The sequence below is a fragment of the Meriones unguiculatus genome, chromosome 14 (assembly GCF_030254825.1).
Source record: "Meriones unguiculatus strain TT.TT164.6M chromosome 14, Bangor_MerUng_6.1, whole genome shotgun sequence".
NCBI lineage: Eukaryota > Metazoa > Chordata > Mammalia > Rodentia > Muridae > Meriones > Meriones unguiculatus.
In genome coordinates this window covers 60,615,694-60,641,642 of record NC_083361.1, presented here as the reverse complement: position 1 = coordinate 60,641,642, position 25,949 = coordinate 60,615,694, and the positions used below count along the sequence as shown (strand labels likewise).

Sequence of the window (25,949 nt, the reverse complement as noted above, 5' to 3'; positions counted from 1 at the left end):
TGAATAAATCACATAATATGGTGTCATATCTGCTTACAGGCTGTGATAATAGGCTTATACACTGCCTTTGATGGGTTGCTCTGTTTCAGACCTAGTTGCCAAAGGTTGACTAAAGTTTTCCTGATGTCTTCAATGTGTTGGAAGCATGACTAAAACACAACAGTTTGCATACAAAGTGAATGTATTGTGTGCACCTCCAAAGTGTTCTGCTCTTACTGTGGGGCATGTCTGCTACACTGTCAGAGAAGAGGGTGCCGGTGTACTTTACATAACCTGAAGGGAGGTGAAAGCAGCTGGCCATGCTGAGGCAACTGCAGAATTCTCTGCGGTGACCTGAAGCCCCTCTCATCCCAAGGACCTCCTTTTGTCATTGGGGCTCATGGTAGGAGTGGCAGCAACCAAAAGCATGAACTGGCCTTTATATATTAGAGCAATAAACATGTGTGGAAAATGTGATTGCTCTCTTCAAGTAACTCTTTTTTTGTCCCAAGTAACTAATGTAAATCTTGCTTTTTTTTTTTTTTTTTTTTGTATTTCCTAGGAATCTGAAAAAAAGGGAATAATTGAGAGAATCTATATGGTACAGGATATTGTTTCCACCGTCCAGAACATTTTGGAGGAAGCTGCTTCTTTTGGGGAAAGGATTAAGAAGTAAGTTCTACACATGTGCAGTGGTACATAAACTAGACCTGGCATCTACAGGATGGTGGAGGAGGAGGTTCTTGGATCCCGTAAGTCATAAGAAAAGCAATGGTATTACTCAAACTGGGCTTGTCAGCTTGGCAGATGTGGGGTTCTATGGCTTAGTTTATACTGGTAGTCTGAGCACGACCCTTTTCTCCCCTGTTTTTGAAAATAGATTCTTTTCTCAAATAATATATCCTGATTACGGTTTCTCCTTTCTCCATTCTTCCCAGTTCCTCCCCACCTCTTCTCCTATCTGTCTTTCACTTAAAAAGAGCAGGCTTCTAGGTAAAAACAACCAAACACAACAAAATAAAATATAATAAGATAAAACAAAAACTATCACATTGAATTTGGACAGAGCGGGGGAAAAAAAAACAGAAGGAAAAGAATCATACACCCACTTCAGGAATCCAAAGAAAACATTCCACTGAAAAGCAGCCTAGATATGCAGAGAGCCTGGTGCTGAGACGTGCAAGCCCTGAGCCTGCTGCCCCAGTCTCTCTGAGCACCACTTTAATGATGCCCTTCCCAGCTTTCAGAAATATCCTGGTTTGTCAGTAAAAAGCCCATGGATTTATTCAGAGATCAGAGGGCAGCAAATGTGCTTCAAAGTGTTTTCTAAATCTGAACTCCAGAATACAGTAAATCACTAGAATAAAATTTCCAACTTCTCCAAAATTGGTATACAACTAATAGTATCTCAGGTGGAGGGACATGAAGTTACTTCATTGCCTACATGGATCTCTTAGGGTCAGACTGAGGGCTTACTTTTTTGTTGGTGTTGTTTGTTTGTTTGTTTGTTTTTGAGACAGGGTTTCTCTGGGTAGCCCTGGATGTTCTTGAAGTCACTCTGAAGAGCAGGCTGACCTCAAACTCAGAACTCATACAGATCAGCTTGTCTCTACCTCCCCAGTGCTGAGATTAAAGATCTGGGCCAGCAGCACCCAGCACCCTAGGAGGAGAGACTTCTTTAACACACTAGAGAATTCATTTTTAACCCCAGAAGGCCCTGTGACCCCTGACAGAGTTATTCTGTTGTTTAGTGTTGTTATACATATGAACCGGAGTGTTATGTGCCCAATAACAGCTTTACAAAAGCAAGCAAAACTAAACAAGCAAAACCAAAATCTAGCCCTTAATGTGCTATCCTCCACTTTTGGGTCACTTTTTAAATGGAGGCTTAGTTAAGGCTTGGATGCATGCTTTTGGTTTTTTAATTATTAATGTATATATAAGGACGTCTTTATCTGGTATGATGTGAGTTTTAACTGCTTTCTTCAGGTTTATAAATAGATTTTATCCCTTCTTTTATCAAAAATTATACCAGCTATGTTTGGTAAATTAATGCTTATCTTATATATCATGTCTGTGTAGTTCATTCTAATTACCCCCCAAGATACTAGTTTGAAATTGTAGAGGTAAAGAAATTTTTATTTATTTTTATTTTTATTAATTAGTTTATTCACTTTGTATCCCCCCTGTACTTTCTTCCCCTCCCAACCCCACCCTCCCTCTTCCCCACCCATGTCCCTCTCCCAGTCCACTGATAAAGGAGGTCCTCCTCCCCTTCCCTCTGATCCTAGTCTATCAGGTCTCATCAGGAGTGGCTGCATTGTCTTCTTCTGTGGCCTGGTAAGGCTGCTCCCCCCTTAGGGGAAGGTGATCAAAACGCAGGCCAATCAGTTCCTGTCAGAGACAGTCCCTGTCCCCATTACTATGGAAGCCACTTGGACACTGAACTGCCATGGGCTACCTCTGTGCAGGGGTTCCAGGCCATCTCCATGAGTGGTCCTTGGTTGGAGTATCAGTTTCAGAAAAGACCCCTGTGCTCAGACTTTTTCAATCTGTTGCTGTCCTTGTGGAGCTCCTGTCCTCTCCAGGTCTTATTTTATCTAGTGTTAAATGCCCAGTGAAAGTTTCTATATAAAATTGCAGGTAAATCCCAAGCCTACATAATCAATATGTGTCTTCTACGAATACTGTTTGTTTTCAGCTGGAAGTACAAAGGTGTTGCCATTGAGTAAACCTTTTATTATCAGTGTAGTAGTCTATTGTTGCTATTTAGACACATCATCTCTCTGTAGTTCAGGCTGACTTGAAACTTACTATGGAACCTGAGCTGTCCAAACACAGCTATATAGCCCAAGCTTGCCTAGTACTCCTGGTAGTGCTCCTGCCTGCCTCGGCCTACAGAGAGTGGGGATTACAAGCATAAACCATGTACCTAGCTGAATGCATGTTGGCTAAAAACTAAGTCAAAAGCAACTTCAGGGGTTGAGGAGAAGGCTCAGGAGTTTAGAGCACTTGCTTTTCCAGAAGACACAGGTTCAACTGCCTTTTATTCCAGCGCAAAGTTATCTGACATCTCTGGCCTCAGTGGACCACCGCCTGCACTCATTTGTATGTACTTACAAGCAGACACATAGAACACATATGCACAATTTTTAAATAAATAATTGAAAAAAAACACCAAACATGCAGGTTTACATTTATGCAGTGTGTTTTTCATTCTTAATATCTTAAAAGAAAAGAATTAAAGAGTGAGGATTTTTGCTGACATATATTAACACCTTATCTGATTTAGTTTTTTAGGTTTCAAATGATGAGCAAATTATTCCTTAGATTAGCTTTGCCAGTGTTTAACAGAAGGATATGGAATAGTAGCATACGATAAGGAGAGTTGATAGTTCTTCATTTGCTTCGTTTGCTGAGAGTGACAGTGTGCACATACTGCCTGTGATGTGATAAGAGTAGCATCAGCTGGTGGCATGCTGGCCAGCTGCTGTGCTGAGCCTTTTATACAAGGAATGTTTTGTGGAATCACCCAGGGTTAAATGGAGTAGTTTCTAAGAAGAGTGCGGTAAGGATTTCTAGTACAGCCTTAGATGCTAAAGAGTGTGATTAAATATGCAGTCCCAAGGTCACAGTCAATAAGACCCTGAGCTTGGATTTGAACCTGCATCCTTTCCTGTTATACAGTAATGGTATTACTTTCTAAGAATCTATTTTTTTTTTCAGGAAAGAAAAAAAATGTAATAGGAAAATAGAATTATATAGCTTTAGTAGATCAAAGTCAGGTAGGATACTTGGAGAAGCTTGCTGAGCCCAGAAAGTGACTTAAAAAAGAGGAAGCTGGGAAGGCAAGGAGAACTGCTACTTAGCAACCTCTGAGAAAGGGAGAAGATAGTTTGGCACATGGCAGATGAGGGCTGCAGCAGATAAACACCCTGTGCACAGACACAAACCCAAACACTGTAGAAGATACAGGGAGAGGTAGGAGAAGCAATATGTCTGTGAGAGAGGGAGAGCAGTGGTGATGCTTGCAGATGGGGCACATTACAGAAGGCCTTGAGTAGACAGGGGAAAAAAAGTGAAGAATGTACTGGGAGCCAGGAGGATGAGAGGATGTGAAGTGGGGGCAAGACCGAGGAAGGAAAATGATATTTGGTACAACTGTCTCCATTCTTAAATATCTGTAAAACACAAATGTGGCTGTTGTGTAGCAGATAATGGGGAAGGAAATGTGTCTGATGGGAGAAGAGGGCAGAGTGATTTAAACAGGCTCCCATCTCTCCAGTGCTTTTGAGGGGCAGCTGTGCCGGGCACAGCTGTGGTGGCCATACCCGGAACGTGTTTACAGGCCATGAACAGGGCACTGTTCTGCCCAGCTGCAACACAGGAAGGCTAATAGGCTCAATGCCTATTAATTCTTTGCCTATTCATTATTACAGTGACCTTAAACTCCCTGCTGGGCATTCATGTGGGATGTCATTTGTCACACACTTGGAATTCTATTGTAATTCTCTGCATACAAACCAGGAAAACTTCTACCCAACTTTTGGCAACAAGGAACATTTTACATATTCTACTCTTAGGGCAAGGGCTTCTGTGCCACTGTCCAGCAGATTGTCACCACTGTTGTATCTATGTCGGGAGAAGCAGTATTTTATCTTCCCTGTTTTATCGTTAATCTTGATTACTTTTTCTAATATTTGGAAATTTCGAATATGTGTACATATCACATTGAAACTTTTAGTGAGTATTACACTCACCTCGAGAGCGGGTTAAATGATCCCGAGGAGCTGAGCATACTGAATGTCTCTTTAAGGTATGATGCTTCCAACCCTGTGTCTTTGAGTATCTAGGCAAAGCTTTAAGGAGCAGTTGGTGAGATTAAAGGGGCCCAGTAAGGCAGAGATTCACTGGTGTTCTGATGGCCTAGCGTGTAGAAGGCATGTAAAGAGTAGGACTGTCCTCAGTAGGAAGCGTGTTGAGAAAGCAGGTTAGGGGCAACTAGAATCACAGGGAAATTAACAGAATGGCAGTGACACATTTCTGCATTTACTCTGAGAGGAGTATGTGAAAAGGAACAGAGAATTAAGGACATTTGTCCAGAAGAGCCTGAACAAGCCAGCGTGAGAACAGTGCTTATACAAAATGAGACCATCATATTAGATATGCCATAGAGAAGAATCTACAGCAGAGGCTCAATAGCTTCTGTTTCTAAGAGAGTAGGCATCTGAGGGCTTCATTTGTCCCAGCCTGAGAAGAAAAAATAACCATTGAATTGTTGAGAATTAACCCCAACATTGTGTGGGCCTGGGCCACAAGAGAGACCGGTACCCATCTTACCAGATATTGCCTAATCATTTTTGCCAGTGCCTTAAAATTTACAAAACCATGCACTTACATGGCGGTGGACTCATGTCAAAAAAATTTAGCTTTTGTTTTCCCCATTAATTTGGAGAACTCCCAACTCAGGAAAACTACCAAAGTTTATGAGAATACTTCATTAATTATTTGATTTCAAGATGGGAAAGCTGTGATTAGCCAAGGTTGTTAAACCTTGAATGTAGTATTTAAGACTCTGACCAGAATTTTGGCCTGTGGCATGCATACGTAACATGTATTTTCAACTGGCACACACAGATGTTAGGGTCACATGAATTAATGTCTTCCTTTATCTTTTCCAACGATCTTAATCACCATCTTGATTTTTGACACTTAAGTGTGTGAGATTGATTTTCAAGTTTTTAATTTGTCATTACTTTTAATTACTTCTTTTTTTTTTTAAAAAAAAAAGATTTTATTTTCTACCTGCTCCTTACTGATGTCTAGAAGTAAAATATATTTTCTTCCTCTGACCTTGTTTCCAACGACCTTGGTAGGTTTTGTTCCTGCAGTTCTTTTTTTTTTTTTTTTCAATGCAGTTTATTCAGGAACCTTGAACAATCATCTGACCCTGGGGAAAGCCAGCCCACAGCTTAAATAGCCTCTGGGTAGCCAACCCCAGCGTGCCACGTGGACAATGCAGATAGGTCCACATACATGGAAGCAAGCCAGATCCTCAGCCTTAGCCAAATGTGGAGTTGTTCATGACAGAGAGCACTCACCACCGGGAAGGTGGAAGGCAGAAACCAGCTCCATCTTTAAGGCGCAGCATTCCGCAGCTCTCTACAGTTCCCCCTTTTTATTTTAGATGCATCAGGCAAGAGTAGAGGTCTGATCTCTGATATTAGAAATAAATTGGGACTTTGTACCGATGTTCATTTAGGTGTCATCCACCCAAATATCATCAGACCCGTCTGATACCTTTTTCTCAGAGGCGGGACCTGGCCATCAACCGCATGCAATCAGACTTGCTCTTCTCTGGGTCGAAAGCAGCTGACCCTGAGTGCAGTGCTTAGCCTCGCATCCTGAGCGTAACATTTTAGCTTTTTATGGTAGCCAACCATGCTTGGGGAGACTGTCCTGCTTCAATGGCTGTAAAGGCCTAAATGGTCATGGCTGCATTACGCTGTTGTGAGACTCTAATCTTGCATATATACCACAGGCAAACCAAGGAGACCAACACCAGAAGGCCTGCTAATGCTCCCATGCCCACCCATTCCTTCAGATGATTCATGGCTGCAGCAATCCATGTTGATAATCCTGTGGCTAGTCCTGCGTCCACTCTGGTAGAATTTACCGTGACAATGGCCACTCTCAGCTGCTCCATCGTAGTATCGAATTCTCCAGTCCAATTACCTAAAATATAGCCACACACTTGTTTAGACAGATTTGCAGCACAGGAAGAATTCTCATGTTGTATGCTAGTGATACAAAGTCCAGCATACTTTCATTGACAGCAAAGTTGAGCAATTTGCCATAGGGTATCAATTTGCTCCTGCACGAGGTCAATCCTCTGATTGAACACCATTAAGCCTCCTTTTAGTTGAGCATTAATTCCTTTTTGTACATCTAAGGCATGAGCTACATTGGCTAAAAGATTATTCAGGGTCTGAGCAGTCTGCACAGTATGACTCAAATGCCGCGGTGGTAGCTCCAACAGCCGCCAATGAGATGGTAGTAACAATGGAGGCTGTAGTTCCAAGATCCCTTTTCTGTCTGAAGAGAGTCATAGGGTGAGGGGCATCAACAGGCACAGGCACCCAGCGAGGCATGCGAGTAACCAGGGCATACCTAAATTCACTAGCATTCCAGCATTGGGCAAAAAAGCAAGTATCATTACCACAATTACTTGGCTCTATCTGGCTAATAATGAATAAAAATGGGGAATATAAACAAACAGGTGTGGGCTTATAGGAAATATTATGAGAAGCCTTAACTCCCTCGTTGGAACATCCTGCATCAGTTCTAGAACTAGCAGTGGTGGTGTCCGAGGTCTGGGTAGGTTCAGGAGACCATTGCCCCCAGGGGCGAGACGTGCTCCATGTAAGTTGACTAACTCCATGTTTTCCTCCACTTTTGAAAGTCATTTAAGGTTCTTAAATTATTTTTTTCCCTTTTGTTCCTGCAGTTCTTATATGAAAAAGATTTGGGGTTTTCCATTAGATCTGCCTGTCATATAAGAAACTTTTCATCCTCTTACTGCAGTCCCTCTGTATTTTAGTTTGGTTTGGAGCAATGATCGTGGATATAAGACAACACTAATCAGAATTTGGTTGGTGGAGATCGCTTCCTCTGACTCCATCTTGGAGTGGAAGTTACCCTCAGAGAAGACTTCTGCTATAGGTTTTTATAAAGTTGCTTTTCACATTGAGGAGAGTGACTTTGGTGCCTTGGTGTCGCTGGGTTTCATCATTAGCGTGGGTTGAGTTTACCAAACACTCTTTCTACATATTCATGGGCATGGCACATGCACTCATTCCTTTCTTTCTGCTACTGTATTGAAGTATTGTGGTTTGTGCTACAGTGCCTTCAAGCACTATTTGTGCCTCTTTATGGCTGTGTTATATGCTATATGCACATACCTAGGATTTTGCACGTGTGATTAATACCATGGCTAGTTAATTTTTTTGTTCTTCAAAATTCCTCACAAGTAAAATATTCCTGTTGGGATTAGTCTCCTCTATTCTCTGACAGTTTTTTTTTAATTTTTATTAATTACAGTTTATTCACTTTATATCCCCCCATAACTCCCTCCCTCCACTCCTCCCAACCTTACCCTCCCTCCCCCTTCTCCACCTATGTCCCTTCTCAAGTTCACTGATGAGGGAGGTCCTCCTCCCCTTCCTTCTGATCCTAGTCTATCAGGCCTCATCAGGAGTGGTGGCATTGTCTTCCTCTGTTTTGATGGAGTAGGAGAATCATCATTCCATTTCATATCTCAGAGAATTTGTTAGGGGGGCATCTGGGAGCACACTTTTTTTCTTAATGTTTTTAAATTAAATATTCATCTCTTGTTCATATATATATATATACACACACATATACAGTAACTCATATTACTTTCTATAATTTATGTTTCCGTAGGCTGCAATTATTCTATAACATGTTTCTATAAACTGTAACTATTTAGATAGAATGTTCTGCTGGTTTCTGTGTGTTCATGAATGTGTGCCTATTGTAAGCGGGAGGTAGCATGCAGAGGACAGAGCAGAATGTCCGATGTCTGTCTCTGTGGCTCCCTGCCTTATTGCCTTAAACAGGGTCTGCCCCTGAGCTGTAAGGTTACCATTTTTACTAAGCTGGTTGGCCAGCAAGCTCTGGGGATCTGTCTGTCTTCATTCAGTTCTGGGTTTACAGGGACACGTAGCCATGTATGACTTTTTACATGGGTGCTAGGGATTTGAACTCAGATTCTTATGTGGCCCAGCAAGCACATTTACCTGCAGAGATATCGCAGTTCTGTTTGTTCTGCTTTTTTATTTGTTAGTAAGATCTGCAGCGTCACTGTACTTGATAGCTGTTTTTCCTTATTTTCTCCCTTGATAAAGATTTATCATTTATATTAGTCTTTGAGAGGATCACATGTTTGCCTTCATGAATCCCTGCTTCCTATTTCCCTTTCATTGGCTACTTTTACTACTCACTTTCTGTGGCCTTCCTTTATTGTTATTTTTCTGCTTCTGGGAAATTATATCACTTACTTTCAATCTTTCTTGTTAATGTAAAGATTGAATCTTCTACACTTTCCTGTATGCACAGCTTTACTCCCATGACATACATTATGGATGGAAATAATAATTGTTTGCATTTATCTAAAGCCATTTTCTGATTTTTATTTTGATTTATTTCTTGGCCAAGAAGAGTGTTGCTTAATTTAGATTACCATGGAAGTTTTCTGTATATCTTTTTGTTTCTAGATTGTCATTTCATTTCTTTATGTTCAGAAAATATTGGCCCAAAAAAGCTTATTTTTATAATTTTTATGTAAGCTTAGTAAGTATTTGGTATATTGTACTATGTATATTTCCTAAGTCCAAATTCCCATGGTTCATATCTTGTATGTGCACTAAACTTTGTTTTTTGGATGGATTTTTCTAAAAGTTACTTAGAGATCTGTTAAAACAATCCACTATGATTAGTAACTCTCTCCTTGAATTTTGTTGCTTTTGGGTTTCTATACTCTTGATGCTCTGTTGGTTTTTTTTTTTTTCTTTTTATTGATTCTTTGTGAGTTTCACATCATGCACCCCAAATTTACTCATCTCCCTCTCCCTTTATATCTGTCCTCTGCCCTTGTAACCTCCCTTTACAAAAGAAAATAAAAAGCAAAAATAAAAAAGTACATAAAAAATCTTGACACGGAAGCTATAGTGTTTCACAGTATGTCACATACTATACCCTTCTATCCACGCATCTTTACTTGTAAATGTTCTTGCAATGAGTCATCGGTCTGGTTCCAGGCCTCTGGCTTCTGCTTCACCATCCACACTAGAACCTCACTCAGACTCCTCTCAGTTATCCTGTTGTTGCCCTTGTGTCATGGAGATCCTCTAGCTTTGGATAAGCGGGACTGGCCTTTCACACACTCCAGCAGATTGTAGATGAGGGAGATGTTGGGAAGGGCCAACTGAAAGCCCTATGTCTGGGCCTGGGTGGTAACTGAGTTGGTCAGCCCATCAGCTCTCCAGCACTCACCCCAGCTAGCTCACTCAATGCTGCAGCCTGAAATGGGCAGGGTCAACTCTCTGGCTTTCATGCCCTCAGGCTGGCTCACCTACACCCATGCCACCAGAGCCTGGTCTACTGTGCTGCTCAGGTGAGGCGCCTGTTCTGCTCTCCTGAGTAGCGTGGCTGGTGGAAGGTGGGGCTAGCTCTCCAGAATGCTGCTGACAATGAGGGACAAGTCCAACTCAGTACCACGCTTGGATGTCAACATGATCCCAGGCAGCAGCACAGATAAGGGACATCTGCACCATCTTTAGTGGTAATATGAACCATGGGCTTTGACACAGACCCCAGCTGATGCCTGGCCATTGGCCCAGACATGGTCCTCAGTGGCAGCATGGGCTGAGAGTTCACAGTGACCTCAGGAGATGGGGCAGGCTACTGACAAGCTATTTCACTCCACCCTCTCATTTCCCTTCAAAATGGTCAAGCAGTCTGTTTCTCTTTCTTGCCACCTGTCCACCAATACTTACACATTATAGTAGATCCTGCAGCTGGCTTCTGAGTGCCGATAGCCAGCCCACAGCAGCAGGTAGACTTTGAGTGTCCTCAGCTTAGCCACAATGCTGCTGTTGCTTGTTATGGTGCAGGCATGCCTCTGGATTTTTGTTCTTGTTTTTGCACATTAAAATTGTTGTTTTTTTTTTAATGAATTGCCTTATTAGTCATTAGGAAGAAATATAACTTACTGCTAATGAGATTTTGCTCTCTTGCTGAATTACATGAGTATGGCTATCCCTTTGTCAATTTCATGTGTCATGTTCACCTGTTTTCTTTCAACATACCTGATTGTTTCTGATCTCACTCCTGCATCTAACATTTGATATCTTTCCATCATAGCATATACTCTGTTCAAATTTTTATATGGTTACTGATAGGTTTAGATTTCAATGTCTGATTTTTAAGTACCTTATTCATTCTCTATATTTTTATGACTTTTTTTAATGGCTTGTTTTTTTAATGACTTTTCCATATTAAATAGGATTTCTTAATATGTCAATTTGGCTTCAACACCTGAAGTCGTCAGTCCCAGAATGTGTTTGCTGCTGTCCTGCTGGCTCTTACTTATGGAGCCAGGTGCCCTTTGGCGTCAGCCGTGAACTTCCATGTTGGGGAAGCTCGGATATCTGGACTGGTAATGCTTGGTACTGGAGAAGAGTTTGCCAGGGCTCACCTTGAGCAGCTACCAACTTGAGATTCATGTTTTTTTTGTTTGTTATTTGTTTGTTTTGTTTTTTCTTAAATATTGCTCTCAAAGCTTTTTAATTTGTACAGGTAACCTAACGTCAGATTGTAGTCCTGTCTTCCTGGACCCCAGGTCCTGACAATATCTAGCTAATCTTTCCTATACATTTATATGGATTTTCCTTCTGGTAGTTCTCATTTATTATTCATTATATTTCTCACTTATCCTTACTGTAAATACATATGCTTTGCACCATTATTATCAATTAAATTATTGATTTAGGGATATCCTAGGCCTTTCCTTCTGCTCCTCATGCAGGTAACAGAAACGAGCTAAAAATTAAATCCCAGTATTTGATAAAAAAATTGTATATATATATATTTGAGTTAACTTTCAGTATTCTTGTATTAATTTTATTTTCCCCATTATATTACCTTCTTATTTTCATGTCAGCTGAATGGTGGCCTAGTTTCTTTCCAGAAATTTCAAATAATTTCTCTAGCACTTTCCTCTTAAGAATATATGATACTATTGCTAGGAAGGAAATCATGATTTATGTCTCTTCCTAAAAAATAAATTCATATATTTTAATGCATTTTATTTTCTTCAGATTTCTGTTTGATATAATTTCTTCTCATATTTATGTCATGTTTGTATCATAACAAAGCAATGCAAGTAACTAAATGTGTTAAATAACTATTGTACCACACAGTATTTTAAATGATTAATGTAGATGCAGTTTGTGAGTTTTGCATCTATAAAATGGAAATGAAGCAGAGAGAAGCTGGGTATGTTACTTATGGTTAGAGAATGTTAGAACAGAAAACTATGTTTCATTGCACGGTCCTAACAAATAATCTGCAAAGGTGCAAAGCTCAAAAGGTCATATCTTTATACCTAACTGTGGATGTATCATATACCACCATGAACAGCATGGTTGTCTGCTCATTTTTTCCAGCATTAAAACATATTCAAAATCACAGTTTGATAATTGCATTTGCTTTGGTTATATTTCACTTTGCAACGTATCCATTATAAAAATCAAACATGGCCAGTGAAAATCTCATAATGCACTCTGTGCCTCTTTTCTAAACTCCATCACATTTAGCTACCATTAACTGTTTGGAATATTTCCTGCAGGCATTTATTGCAATATAGACTTTGTTACTATAGTGTCTCCACATGGGTAAATTTGGTAATAATTATATGTATGTAATGATGTCTATATTTTGATATTTTTACTAGCTCTCCATGCTTGGGGTGTGATATGTGTGAGTGGTTTTTGTGTAATGTTATTGTCTTCTACATATATATGATAGTGCAGAGTCTAAATATAATTCAGTGTTTTTATGTTTCTTGGATTAGGCATTTTATTGAAAACATTTTTTTTTTGTTACTAATAGAGAGATGATTTTTCTAAAAAGTCAGTGCTGTGAGTTGTGCATTGGTAGATAGCCATTCATGTAGAGTACCTCTGTGCCCTTGGGAAGGAATGTTCCTTAATTTCTTTCCACCCTAAGCATTATCACATTGTAACAATCCAACAGCGGCACGCAGAAGTCAGGAGCATAGCCGTAAGTTGAATGCCAGCTTGGACTATATATTGAGTTTTAGGCTAATATGAGACTGTGTTTAAAAAAAAAAAAAAAAACAAAAGCAGATTGAAAATAAAAAAAGATGCCTTACCAAATTTACAAATTAACAAGGAACACAAGGACGAACAATACAAAATACATGTATTTTTATTTAAGAATTATAAGTAGGCTAAAATTTAAAACAGCAAGTAAGTAAATGGCCAGTATGATATAAGTTCTTGTTTAATTCTAGAACTATCTATGATATACATAGTATTAATAACACTGTTTCGCTGAGAGGATATCATAATTCAGATTTATTAAATCAGTTCCCCCAATTACCCATTATTACAGTTGGAATAGAGCCCAAGCCAATTGGCTTATAACTCAGTGTTCTTATGCACTTTTATAAACTGACTCCTGGCAAGAAAAAAAAAAGGCAATGTTCAGCATAAGGTAGCCAACAGCTCTTTCCTCAGCTTAGTGGCCCACTTCCATTTTTAGGAGTGCTTTTTCATTTTTAATTACAATTTTATTTTGATATTGTAATGACATCATTTTTCCCTTCCCTCTGAACCCTCCCATAAACCCTACATTCCCCTCTTTTAAATTCATGGCCTCCTTTTTTTATATCAAATCATTGTATACATGTACATTCCTAATGCAACCTACTGAATTCATGTAATGTTCCATCTTACCTGTATGTATTTCAGGGTTGAACATTTAGTATTGAATAACCACTTGCTGTGTTCTTCCTTAGGGACGACTCTTTCTCCACCTTCAGTGCTCTTTAATCACCTGTAGTTTTTCTTGTAGGTTGAGGCTTTATGGGCTTGTCCTGGTCCACTTTAGCATATCCATTGTTGTAGGCTTTGTTCAGCTCATGTTTGAGCAATTGTGAAGATGACACTTTATGGGTGTACCTTCTGACCATCACTGTCTCAATGGCAAAATCCCTGTTCCTCTAGCTCTTAAAATCTTTGTGCTTTCTCTTCCACAATGCTTTCCGAGCTTAAGTGTGGAGTTTTTTCTAAATATATCCATGGGTACTGGGCTCCACACCTCTAAATTTTAATCAATAGTGGTTTTCTGTAATAGTCTCTGTGTGCTATAAAGAGAAGTTTCTTGATGAGGGATGTGGACTACACTGATATCGGGAGATTTGGAGCTAGAGCCTCCAATGATATCTAGTGATTGTCTTATTGAGCTAACACCATTTCAATTCCATGTGTAACACAGAGGAGTGAATTTTCTCTCCTTCTGGTTGCTGCCTGCCTGGATTTCTTCCTGACCTATGTTATGTTTTTCTCTTAAACTCTAATAAAATTGTCCTTTAGATTCTCTAAAAGGTATACAAACTGGTTTAATATGAAGAAACTTCAAATTGGACATAATAAATATACTTTTAAATGGATGAAGATTATTAAAATATTAGTAATAGTCTGAAAGAGAGGGTGAGCTACTTGCAGTTTGTTAGTATTGGCAGAATCACGGTTATTTATTGATGGCGTATGTAGATGCTACACAAGTGTGTCTTTGATTAGCGTTTTATGGGTACATGTGCTTGCATGAGTGCATGCATGTGTTAACAGGAGCATGTTAGGTGTTCTGCTCTCTGGTTTTGTACCTTATTCATTTGAGGCAATCTTTCAGTGAACCTGAAGCTGGCCATTTCTGCTGAGCTGGTCATCCGGTGAGCTCCTGGGAACCAATCCCTAGTGACTTCCCAGTGGGGTTACAAGGAACATAGCCACACTCCCTCTTTTTTCCTTCTCCTCCTTTTCCTCATTCTCTGTCTCCTCTTCCTCCTCTTCCTCTTCTTTCTCTTCCTTCTCCTCCTCCTCCTCCTCCTCCTCCTCCTCCTCCTCCTCCTCCTCCTCCTCCTCCTCCTCCTCCTCCTCCTTGGTATTGGGATCTTAACTCAGGTCCTCATGCTTGCAGAGCAAGCAGGTTTACCTACTCAGCTGCATCCCCAGCCTTGAATATTGTTTACACAAATCAACCTCAGTTTGTTTATTTGTGAAATGTGGCTAGTAACTAAATGGCATGTTATTAAGGGTGCTGTTGCTCTCCTTATAGAGCTCCTGTCCTCTCCAGGTATTTCTAGCTCCCTTTCTTTTACAAGATTCCCTGCATTCTGCCTAATGTTTGGCTATGAGTCTCACCATCTGCTTTGATACTCTGCATGGTAGAATCTTTCAGAGGCCCTCTGTGGTAGGCTCTTGTCCTGTTCCCTCTTTTCTCCCTCTTCTGATGTCCATCCCTTTTGCCTTTCTGAATGAGGATAGAGCACACAGGGGAGTTTTCTAAGACTGATACTCCAACCAAGGACCATGCATGGAGATAACCTAGAACCCCTGCACAGATGTAGCACATGACAGTTCAGTGTTCAAGTGTGTTCCCTAGTAATGGGAACAGGGGCTGTCCTGACACGAACTGATTGGCTTACTCTTTGATCACCTCCCCCTCAGGGGGTGCAGCTATACCAAGCCATAGAGAAAGACAGTGCAGCCACTTCTGATGAGACCTGATAGACCAGGATCAGATGGAAGGGGAGGAGGACCGTGAGGGAGGAACATGGGTGTAGAAGAGGGAGGTAGGGTGAGATTTGGAGGAGATGGGGGAGGGCACTACAGTTGGGATACAAAGTGAATAAACTATAATTAATAAAAGTAATGTAGCTCAAATACATCAGCATAATATATAACACTTAATGCCTGAGGGCTAGCATATTCTACTCCTCTGAAATCATTCAGTATTTCTCCTTATTCACTCTAAATAGAGACACTAGACAAAAATTTCTATCTACTTCTGGTACAAGCCAGTGCAGAAACAAATCATTTCTATATACAGGTGAAGCAAGTGGTGGAAAATAGTTCAGGCACAACTAAACTTTAAAAATTGTCCTTATTTTATAACTATACCAGAAATACATGTGTTATGATGACTTAACTGACACGAGTGTGGTTTTTCTACAGCATGTTTAACTGGACAGTCCCTTTCCTTTCGCTGCTGGCCTGTTTGATTCTGGTCATAGCCACTGTCACTTTGTATTTCATCCCTCTACGGTATATCATTCTACTCTGGGGTAAGTCTGACACAGTCCCTTTGTTAGCAGGCGGTTCCAGGTAAGAACAAATTACTCATTTTTAAAGTACAACCATAAACTTTAAATGTGCTCTTGTTACCAATTAAACATGAGATTAAGGAAAACATTTAGGGAATGAAAACTTCCAGGCCTTTCTGCAAAGGCCAGTTTCATGAGGTCTCAACATGGATATTTATAAGCCCTGTGCAGAATCACAGTCAAATGAAACTATGATCAGGCTTGCCATTTCCCTTTAGGCTTTCCTGCTCATAAATCCCTTTGAATAATATATAGCCGTGGCCTAGTAAGTTTGCGGAAACACTGTGGTTCAAGTGGTGGGCAAACACCTGCACCTTGCCCTTTATATACAGTAAGAGTGGGTCTGGCCACTGCCTCACTGCTTCTGACACTTCATCTCAACGGCAGGAAAGAAATGAGCTAACCTCACAGTTAAACCCAGAAGCAGCGTGGTGAGAGACGGATATCTGTGACCCCTAAGCAGTGGGTCAAAGAAGAAGCTGTTGTTTGCAGGGGACATGGCATGCTCGCCTAAAATTTAACCACTTTATGAAGCAACAAGAACAAAATTATCAACTTGTCACATGCCATGCTAGAGTTCACATTCCAGCAAGTAGCTGGACAAAAATAGAAGGCTCTGTGTGGGTCCACACATCTTTTCTGGAATAACAAAGGAAGTGTAAATAGGAGCAGGCTGGCTTCATTGACAGAGAAGCCAGCAGCCTTTGTCTTATAACTATTGATGAAAAGCCCATCTTCATAATTTCATGTGATCTTACACATCGCGACATTCAGCAAAGTCCCAAAGATGAGAGATTGCCTAGATGCATTTACCTGTGAGCAACAACAGAGAACCTGGGACTGAGGATAAAAGCCACACCTTTTTCTAGAACCATCAAGAAAAGCTACCAAGAAGGTGTTGGTGGCAAGAACCCTGCTGATGCGGAGGCCAACATGAACATTTGGAAATGAGAGGAGATATCTGAAAAATTAAATACCTCATAAGAAGACATAATGGCAAGGATGGGGGCAGGGCAAGGTATCCTGGCCATTCTCTGTGTTATTTAGGTGGCATCTCAAAGTTCTTTCTATTGTAGCCAGTCAAAAACAACAACAACAACAACAACAAACAAACAAACAAACAAAAAACATTCTAATTCTTCTTTATGGAGTTTTGACTTAAAAAATTAGGCATGATTGAGGATCAAGTATGGAGTTTGAAACACTGCTGAATTGTATGGCTAAAATAATTTTATTCTTTCTGCATTTTTATAAGTATTCATTTTTAAAGTCCAATTTCTGTTCACATTTAGCACTCCCATGTTATTTTCTAACCAGATGGGATTGATAATGATAGGCCTTTGGCTACTATCTTGATCATGCTGAGCTGAATGCCATAGTCAGCTGTTGAACACTGTGCATGTTTCGTTATTCTTCTGAGCATTCTTCCTTCCATGAAAAAGGCTGATAGAGTCTTCCTTGTATTTCCTTGTATTTAAGTCCCATATATAATGACATAGTATTTGCTTGTTACCTGTCCATACTCTCCTCTATATTTTAAAATGTCCCTGGATTACTAACATATAAAACATGATAAATGATTGCCATACTCTCTTTTTAGGAAATGCAAAGGAAAGTCGGCTTAGGTTCAACACAACAATGTTTTTGCTAATATTTTTGAGCCCTGGTTGTCTTATACAGGGATCTGAAGTTCAGGCTTAGAGAAACTACACAGTTGTGTTTCCTCTTCTGATTGTCACTTTTGGTAATCCTATGTCTTTTTCCGTTCATCCAAATCACTCTGTTTTCTGATTGTATAGTCTCACATCATGGCAGCTATGTAGTATCTCTTTGCATCAACTTAACAAAATATTTCTCTATTGGTTTTTCAGCTTGTGGCTGATAGTTCTAAACAGCATGGAGTTCATTATATTCTTATTGGCCCAAATAAACCCTTTCAGTTTTTCATTCTGGTTCAGTTTAATTCTGGTTTATTCTGGTTAGTTCTACACTCTATACAATAGTTGGTAGCTTATTGATAAGTCTACTAGTAGGTGATGGATTCTAACCCTTAGCCACCAATATGTGATAGCTTGCCTCATCTCCTTATGCAAAAGAGGGATTGCCTTTCAGAATATATTCTGCAATTCTATTATGACTTTTTCTTTCACAAGGTGAGTTAGTTATTAGTTAGCATAGGCTCAGAGAATACACCTGAATGTCTTTTAAATGATTATACGCCCTATAGACTCACACGTTATCACATAGAAAACAGTAACATGTATATGCCAAAAGCTTCGGCTGTTCCTTCTAACTTTGTTAAGGGTTTACATGACTTATTCTAAAACTTTCCTGTTCATTTTTGTTGATCACTAAATCAGATGAATTGGTGTCAGAGACTAACTGATGGCTTTAACCCTTCAAAAATATTTAACCAAATCACATGTGCTAGATCTCATAATATGTAAAACAAATACTTTTGTTGAAGCATTTTAAGCATAGAAATTATTTTGCGTAAAACCATGAAAACAACTTAATTACAGAACTCTTGTAGAAGACACCACTAGAGGCAGAAAACTCACGGTGAGATTTTTGACAGGTGGAAAACTCTTTGTCCTTTGGCTCTCTAAGGTGTAGTTTAGGCACGTGGGTGTAAATAGTACGTAAGGAGTGATTGAAAACACGAGTAATTGGCTCTGTCTGCTCATACTTGAGCTCTATAAATGTGACCAGCTGTGGCCTCCACCACATCTGTATTTTGGGAGAGAGACTTTGGAAATTTCCGCAAAGGTCCAGTTATGACAAAATTCTAAAATAGTCCTTAGAACTCTTTCTTTTCTGGACATTGCTAACTTGTATGATGTGTGCATTTCCAGATGTCTCTAGGGGACTTTGTTGACCTGTGTGATATATTCAGAAGGCCACACATTTTCCACTATTGTGTCCAGTGTATGTCTTTTTGTTCATTTTGAAAGGTTTTCCGTAATTCCTTTGATTTTTTTTCTTCATCATGGATAGTCTCATTATCATCTACCAGTTCTGGCCTCAGATACTTGCAGTTTTTTGCAAGGTAGATAGAAACTCCCCATGCTAAATTTGAGCTCTGTGTACAGAGGAACTGTGGCCCATTCACGTTGTATTTCCATTTGAGAACATGCTATCTGTCACATGAAAGGAACTCCAGATTTGACTGAACAAGATGGGCTCCTCTGTCTTAAACTCAGCCAAAGTGCTATACTTGGACCTGTGTAAAATGTATCCAAGTACTTGATAGATAGTATCATTCTCCGCCAGGTAGTTATTGTGTTACACAAATACAAAGTAGCCACACAATTTCTCCATGTTATTTTTTTTTTTTTTCTGCTGAAGTCCTCAGCTCCATTAACTGATTTATATCTTGTATTGTCTGGAGCTACTCAACAATGTCATTTCCCTCTTATTTGACTGTTCTCTCTCTCTCTCTCTCTCTCTCTCTCTCTCTCTCTCTCTCTCTCTCTCTCTCTTTTACCGTCTTGGCTAACAGTATTTATAGCAGATAACTGTATCATTTAGTTTAAAAAAAGAAGTCTAAACTTAAGAGTAGTATTTATTTGGATCAAAACACAACTTCCATGTTTGGAAATGTGCTCCCAAAATAGTGTATGTCATGCATAATAGCACAAAGACCTGTTTTTCCATCACTGCCTCCTCATGTCACTACCTAGTTGGTATCTAGACTGATGATTCTAGTTACCCTCTCTTGTTGGCTCATTAGGCAATTGCAGATTATAAACGTGATTCTACCATCAATCCTGGAAACTACAGAGAAAAAGTTTTTATTATGAGGATTTTATTGTCAGACATCTTGGGCCCAGGACGGTTAAGTGATAGACCAGAAACCACACAGTTAATATGTTATGAAGCTAGAATGGGAGCCTGTACCTTTACTATTGCCCTATTAACCCACAAAGGTGACCAAGGACTCTGTGATGTCCTCTTTGTACTTGATCTCAGATAATAGATAATTTAGTAGAATACCTGAAATTGTCGAACCTAAGATACCTTGAAAATGAGCTATGCTTCTGAAGCATGCAAGCTGAATACCTTGTGATTTTTATTCCAAGTTTTTCAAATGTAGTCAGTTCTCACTGCATTGTGGACTACTTCTGCCTTTATGGGTGCATCTGAGCTGCTGTGCAGGTTTGTAATCTCCTCAGTGACTAAGAATGCAGTGTTTTGATCGACTGTGATATTATCCCTGCCTTGCTGTTCGTTGTAAAGGCTCCAGATGCGCACACTATATATAATTAACAATGGAAGATACATCTTTTCTCAATACGTCTTTGTCTCCCTTCATCACTTTGCCTTGTCTGTTTTCTTTTGCCAAAAAGCCCATGCTACAATTAAATGTCTTTAGAATAACACAGTGAGAGTATTTTAGTTTAAAGGAACGCTGGAGGGAATTTTAGTTCCAAACACGAAGCTTGCTGTGGGGGTAGAGGGAAGAAAGGCAGAGTGCAGCTTTGACTTGAAGGAAAGGGGAGCATTACTGAGATCCTTCCCCAGCCCAACCACCAAGCCACCATTTACTCATGAACAATGGCTGCCTCCCATTTGCAAAGCAGATGTAAATCTGACCCCCCAAAGAAAGGACTGGAGGTTGTCATTGTGTCAGGTACAATGCCATGCAGGAAGTCTAGTCCTTAGATGAAAGCAAAGTCATATTTAATGAACAAAGGGAAACATCAAACCTTTTATGTGATGGGGACTGTTGAACTTGGCTTCTGAGTAGGAGCCATTCAGAGCACAGCTAAGCTGAGCATTCATTCAGCATCATTGGGACAGGCGGGCCTTCAGATACCATCCTTGTTAAACAAGCACCCTGTGGCAAAACTTCAGAAGGCCACCTAGTCTTTCTGCTTCTAAAACTCAACATGAAAAAAAGGGTTGACATTTGGTGAAAAGACTATAGCTTATGAGATCTGGATAAGGCAGAGCAGCCCCAAGTAACAGAGTAGAAGACAAAAGAAGGTTCGGAGGGATCTCTCTCTGCAGAGGAAACCATGCTCTGAGCATGCCCGGGAACTCCAGATGCACAGCCAAAGATTGACAGAGGCTGTAGGGTCTCTAGGCATCTGGAACATTGAACCTCATTCTAATTACCGCTGTCCCCATTAAGTTGGTGTGGATTCTGTTGCTTGGACAAACACGTGTGCCACTGTTGCGGTCCATAAATGAAGTTAGTCACTGCTGTAAGATAATTTTCCAATAATAACTTTTCACAGTTTCTGCCAGCAATGTGCAATCAACATGTCAAGTTCTGTTCTGCAGTGGGAGAAAAGGATCCTGTGAAAACAAGTAAAGGGAAAACGGTTGCTGCAGTTTCTTTCTACCCACTGAAGCACCCACCCCCTTTCCCCACAGCCTATGTTTGGTCCAGGGCATCCAAACAGGGACTTGTTTTGACTAGTAGAGGCCTTTTCCCATCTGGGACATTTGTTTCCATAGCAGAGAAGGCTCTTAATCAGTGGTAACGAAAAGAGCCAATCAGTTCCCCTGCTTTAGTGCATGTTTCTGCAGTCCTGCTGCTGGCGTTGTAATGGGATTTTCACAGCTGAAGAAGGCAGAGCCCTCTTTCCACAGCATGACCCTCCATACTTTCAGGAAGAAGTTGTTGTGACTGATGCCACATGACAGGGACTTGTGCACAATTGAAAGCACAGTGATTGTTTTCACACTAATTTTTACTTGTGAATATCCCTCCTCCCCGACTCAGGCATGTTTTCAAAAATAGACAGTAGACAGGTAGGTAAAGGATAGATAGATAGGTAGGTAGATAGATAGATAGATAGATAGATAGATAGATAGACAGATACACAGATACACAGATAGAAAGATAGATAGAAAGAATAGAGATAGAGGTAGGTTTGTAGGTAGATATGAATGGAAAACTCATTGTGTTTTTGTTTTTCAGGCATAAATAAATTTACTAAGAAGCTTCGAAATCCTTATTCCATAGACAATAACGAGCTCCTAGACTTTCTCTCCAGGGTGCCCTCGGACGTTCAGAAGGTACGTGATGATTGGTCATCACCCACAGGGCAGCAGCACTGAGTTCTTACCAGCCCTAGAGGTCTGGAGGGGCATATGGCTGTGCTTGTGTGAGTTATTGAGCTAAAGAGTCAGAAAATCCCTGAAGAGTTCTTTTTGGGAGGTGATGGGAGAAAAAAAACAACCAGCCGTTCATCCAAAGCATATAATGACTGAGGAAAATTATCCTGCAAAAAGCTACTTAGGAATGGATCTGGAACTCATACTGAGCAGCTACAGGGCTACAGTGTGGCTCCCATTTTGATTGCTTTCCTCCCTGAAGAGATGGAGATGAGCTCAGAGAAGTTGCGTGAGCTCCAGTGAGAAAAGGCATTGCTTATTTTCTTAGTTCTCCAGATGGCAGGTGTTTTAGGGGAAGTAGGAGACAAGAGGATTATTCTTTTATTCCTTTTTTGTTGTTTGTTTGCCCCAATTATCTCTTCAGCATCCCCTCTATCCTCTTTCCAGGAAAGACTTAGGAATGCTGAGGGCAAACCCCTACTTACTTTGATTCACACAAAGGAAGAGGTGGTAGGAAATCAAATTTGAGATCAATTTCAAGTATTATTCACAGGTAATGCTCACTTAGTCCAACAGTGTCTCAATTTTGTGGATACACAGAGATTAACAAAGGCATCAGTAACAGAAAGTCCCAACAAGTGGCCCCATCCAGGGCCCTGCAGACTTGCCTGCACCAAAGCCAGGGGAAGACAGGCAGACAGTGATTTTTCTAATGGAAAAGAGTGATTGCAGAATAGGTAAAAGGGGATATCATGGCATGAGGCATCATCAAGATGATCGAAGGCACAGTCTTTTATTGTCTGAGAGAACCCCAAATCAAGTATCGATTTTTATCATTGGGCCAATGAAGCGTAATTGGCTTCCCGGCATCTTCAGGTAGATTACAGACACATGGGGCTATGATCTCAAATGTCTCCAGGCCCCTTTTCCCCTTCATTCCACGTTCTAGAGATTAAAATGTACTCTGTGGTGCTTTGTTTATTTGTTTGTTTTATTTTGAAGCTTTTACTTCATGACATAAACCGCCAAAAATCAGTTCCATAAAGATATATTTACTCTCTGTCACTTACATGACATAATTGAGAAATGATAACCTGACCCTTCTTTGTTTCTCATTTAGGATTCAAAGTTATGTTGTTATCTTTTATTCTCCTGGGGGACTTTCACAAAATACGAGATGGGAAGGATTTTGCTTTCTTCTTGTTTATCTGATTTTGAGAAAGTATAGCCTAATGTAGGACGAGATATAACATCCTTGGGGAAGTTGGCAGCCATGCTAAAATTAGGTAGCACACGTGGCCAATAACACAGTAGGTTAAATAAATGCTCTCCCTGCAGCTCGGCCTACGCATGCAAACATCACATTTGTAATGTGCTATCACTTTGGCTACAGTGCGAGTTCATACGACATTGTGAATAGAAATTTCCCATCAGACCTATTTCTCCATGGTCCTGGCACTACCCCTTGGAATGTATCACCCAGGTATAGCTGGTATAGTCACAGAGAGACACAAAACGTCTGACTGAGGATTCTCCGTGCAGTAGCACAAGTCTCCCTGTCCTTCCAAGGGTGCTCTCCAATGACAGTTTGCCTCTGGTGACTCCTTCAGTGTTGATGCTTATTTCGTATTTTCTAGCCATCACACCTTTAAGTGAAATTAACTTTAAGTGACATCTGTATAAGTTCGGAGCCTAGAATCAAATTCAATATTTCATCCCCTCCTAGGTAAAATAAATGTCTGTAAGAGGCTGACTTTTTCCTCTTCATTGTAGGTACTTTGGAATCAGTTGTTTGATAGCATAAGATCAACAATCCCCAGAGGTAGTTATTAGGTTATTTACGTTTGAAAGCTGGTATAAGCACGACTAAGATCAGAGAGCAGTGGTGAGGAAAGTAGAAGCCCATAGAAGCCCATGCATCTCATTAGAAAAATCTGCTTTTAATATTTTGGTTTCAAGAAATGATGCATGACTTCTGAAACCCTTCCTGCAATTAATCCCCCCACGGTCCTGTGTTTAGAAAGTGATTCATTACCTTTGAACCTTCCTTTCTTTGCCTTGCTGCGTCCTTGGGGAGCCATTAACACACTCTGTGGTGAGCTAGGGTTACCTAACTGCCAGCATCCTGTCTGTTTGTTTTCACAGGTGCAGTATGCAGAGCTGAAGCCCTGTGGCAGCCACAGCCCGCTTCGGAAGAAGCGGAGTACTGTCTAGGGCTCGTGTTGACTGAACTCTCCAGCATCCAATGTGCAGCTGATCAGACCTGTGTCCTCGCTGCTCTGTGTCCTGAAATGGGTGCTCTGTGCATCCCTCTCGTCACTCTCTGCTCTCTTCACATATACAGATGCACACACCCCTGCACCCAAGTCCCCATGCGTGGGTGTCCTAGACAGTCAAAACGACAAAAGGCACTAAGTCTGAGACGTGGTAGTCTCTCATCCGTTTTAAATATATAAAACAGGGTGTCCACATGTCTGAGCCTTCTCCTTGAGAGCAACTAGAAGATCATGTGATTCCAGAATGACGGTGAACTTATTTCAATACCTTAAGCAGATTTTCACTAAGATTCAGTTATTTCTGGCTGAGGTTGGTAACTTATACTTATAAACCTAACAACGAAGAGGCCAAGGCAGGTCAGTGTTGAACGCAATGCCAGCTCAGGAACTATACCATGTCGCCCTCTGCTCTGTACCAAAACTCTGTTTTAAAACCAACAGTTAACAGAAGTTCAGTTATTTACAGTCTCAATACCCCTACTCATTTCAGATTATTTTGCAACCATCTCTCCATCCAGATAATGTATATTAAAAAAAAAATCAATGCTTAGTGATTACCAGAATTAACCCAAATATTTACTAATCTTTCAGCTGTGATAAATAAATCTATGTTTGTTTATTTATTTATTTATTTATTGGTGTCCCCTTAGTATTGGATGCCAGCCTATATCACATCTCAGTTGTTATTGGCAAGGACTATCCCTGAAGGTCCCAAGGAATCACTCATTGGAGGAATATGACTTTTGTGATAGTATTTTGTTGCTGTAAAAATGTCATTTCTTCCAACCTCCCCTTTGCCTGCTACCAAAACAAAGATATTTGTATTAATATGCATTCTCAGAGAGATGGTGGAGGTTGGAGCAGATGAATGAGTAAATTTAGAAAGTATTTAGGAATATCAAAGTATGAAGAGGCTTTACTAATACTCTTAGTGAGATATAATCATTTCAGTTGCCAGATGTTTTGAGTAGACAGTTAAAATGCTTTTGGCTGTCTGAGTTTGCTTTTTGTTTTTCTGAGGGTCAAAATAAGGTATAGACAATAGAAGCTTATTTCAAAACCCTATGAATACAAAACAATCACCAAAAAGTCCTCTGTAGATAACCCCTGAGTCCTGAGCCCCCTGCAACTCCATAGCACACCCTGCCAAGCTTAAAACAGTTAATTTTGTGCATGAAGAAAATGTGTACAAGTAGCTTTTGTGTCAGAATGATATTTAAGCTTTAAAATCTGTATTTCATCGACACATACTTGCTGTATGTAGGTTTGTATATGTAATGTAAAGAAAAGTTGGGGTTAAAAAGACCCGATTTACTTCTGTTCAGTTCTTTTGTTTTGTCGTTGTTTCTGCATTGTAATTTAATAATGTTCAAACAAAATGTTTTATGAAAAATGCCAAAGATTCTAAACTTTATCATCTCATGTCTATTTTTTTTTCTTCGTATGCTTCTTGCTGGTTTCTCTGTGGCAGAGCCTGATGTCTGCATGATTTGGTTTCCTTCAAGTTAATGAAGCTGGCTGGGGAAAAAAAAGCCTTGAAGATATTGTAAAAGCCCCAGTAAATCTGTTAGTTGTGCATACAATAGATACCCGAGAACTTCTTTGTCTAAACCAGTTACTCAATCTTCTGTGTA

General features: G+C 40.1%; 1 protein-coding gene across 4 annotated transcripts in view; it reads left to right on the top strand.

Moving 5' to 3' along the window:
- Positions 1 to 25,729, top strand: part of Mctp2 (multiple C2 and transmembrane domain containing 2) — a 238,291-nt gene extending 212,562 nt beyond the window's left edge. For all 4 annotated transcript variants that reach the window (XM_060367331.1, XM_060367332.1, XM_060367333.1 and 1 more), the window contains 4 exons: positions 542 to 651; positions 15,822 to 15,931; positions 21,903 to 22,000; positions 24,185 to 25,729. In XM_060367331.1, the coding sequence (XP_060223314.1) occupies positions 542 to 651; positions 15,822 to 15,931; positions 21,903 to 22,000; positions 24,185 to 24,253 (387 nt within the window). In that variant the 3' untranslated portion in view covers positions 24,254 to 25,729. The remainder of the gene's footprint in view (positions 1 to 541; positions 652 to 15,821; positions 15,932 to 21,902; positions 22,001 to 24,184) is intronic.
- Positions 25,730 to 25,949: the final 220 nt, after the last annotated feature.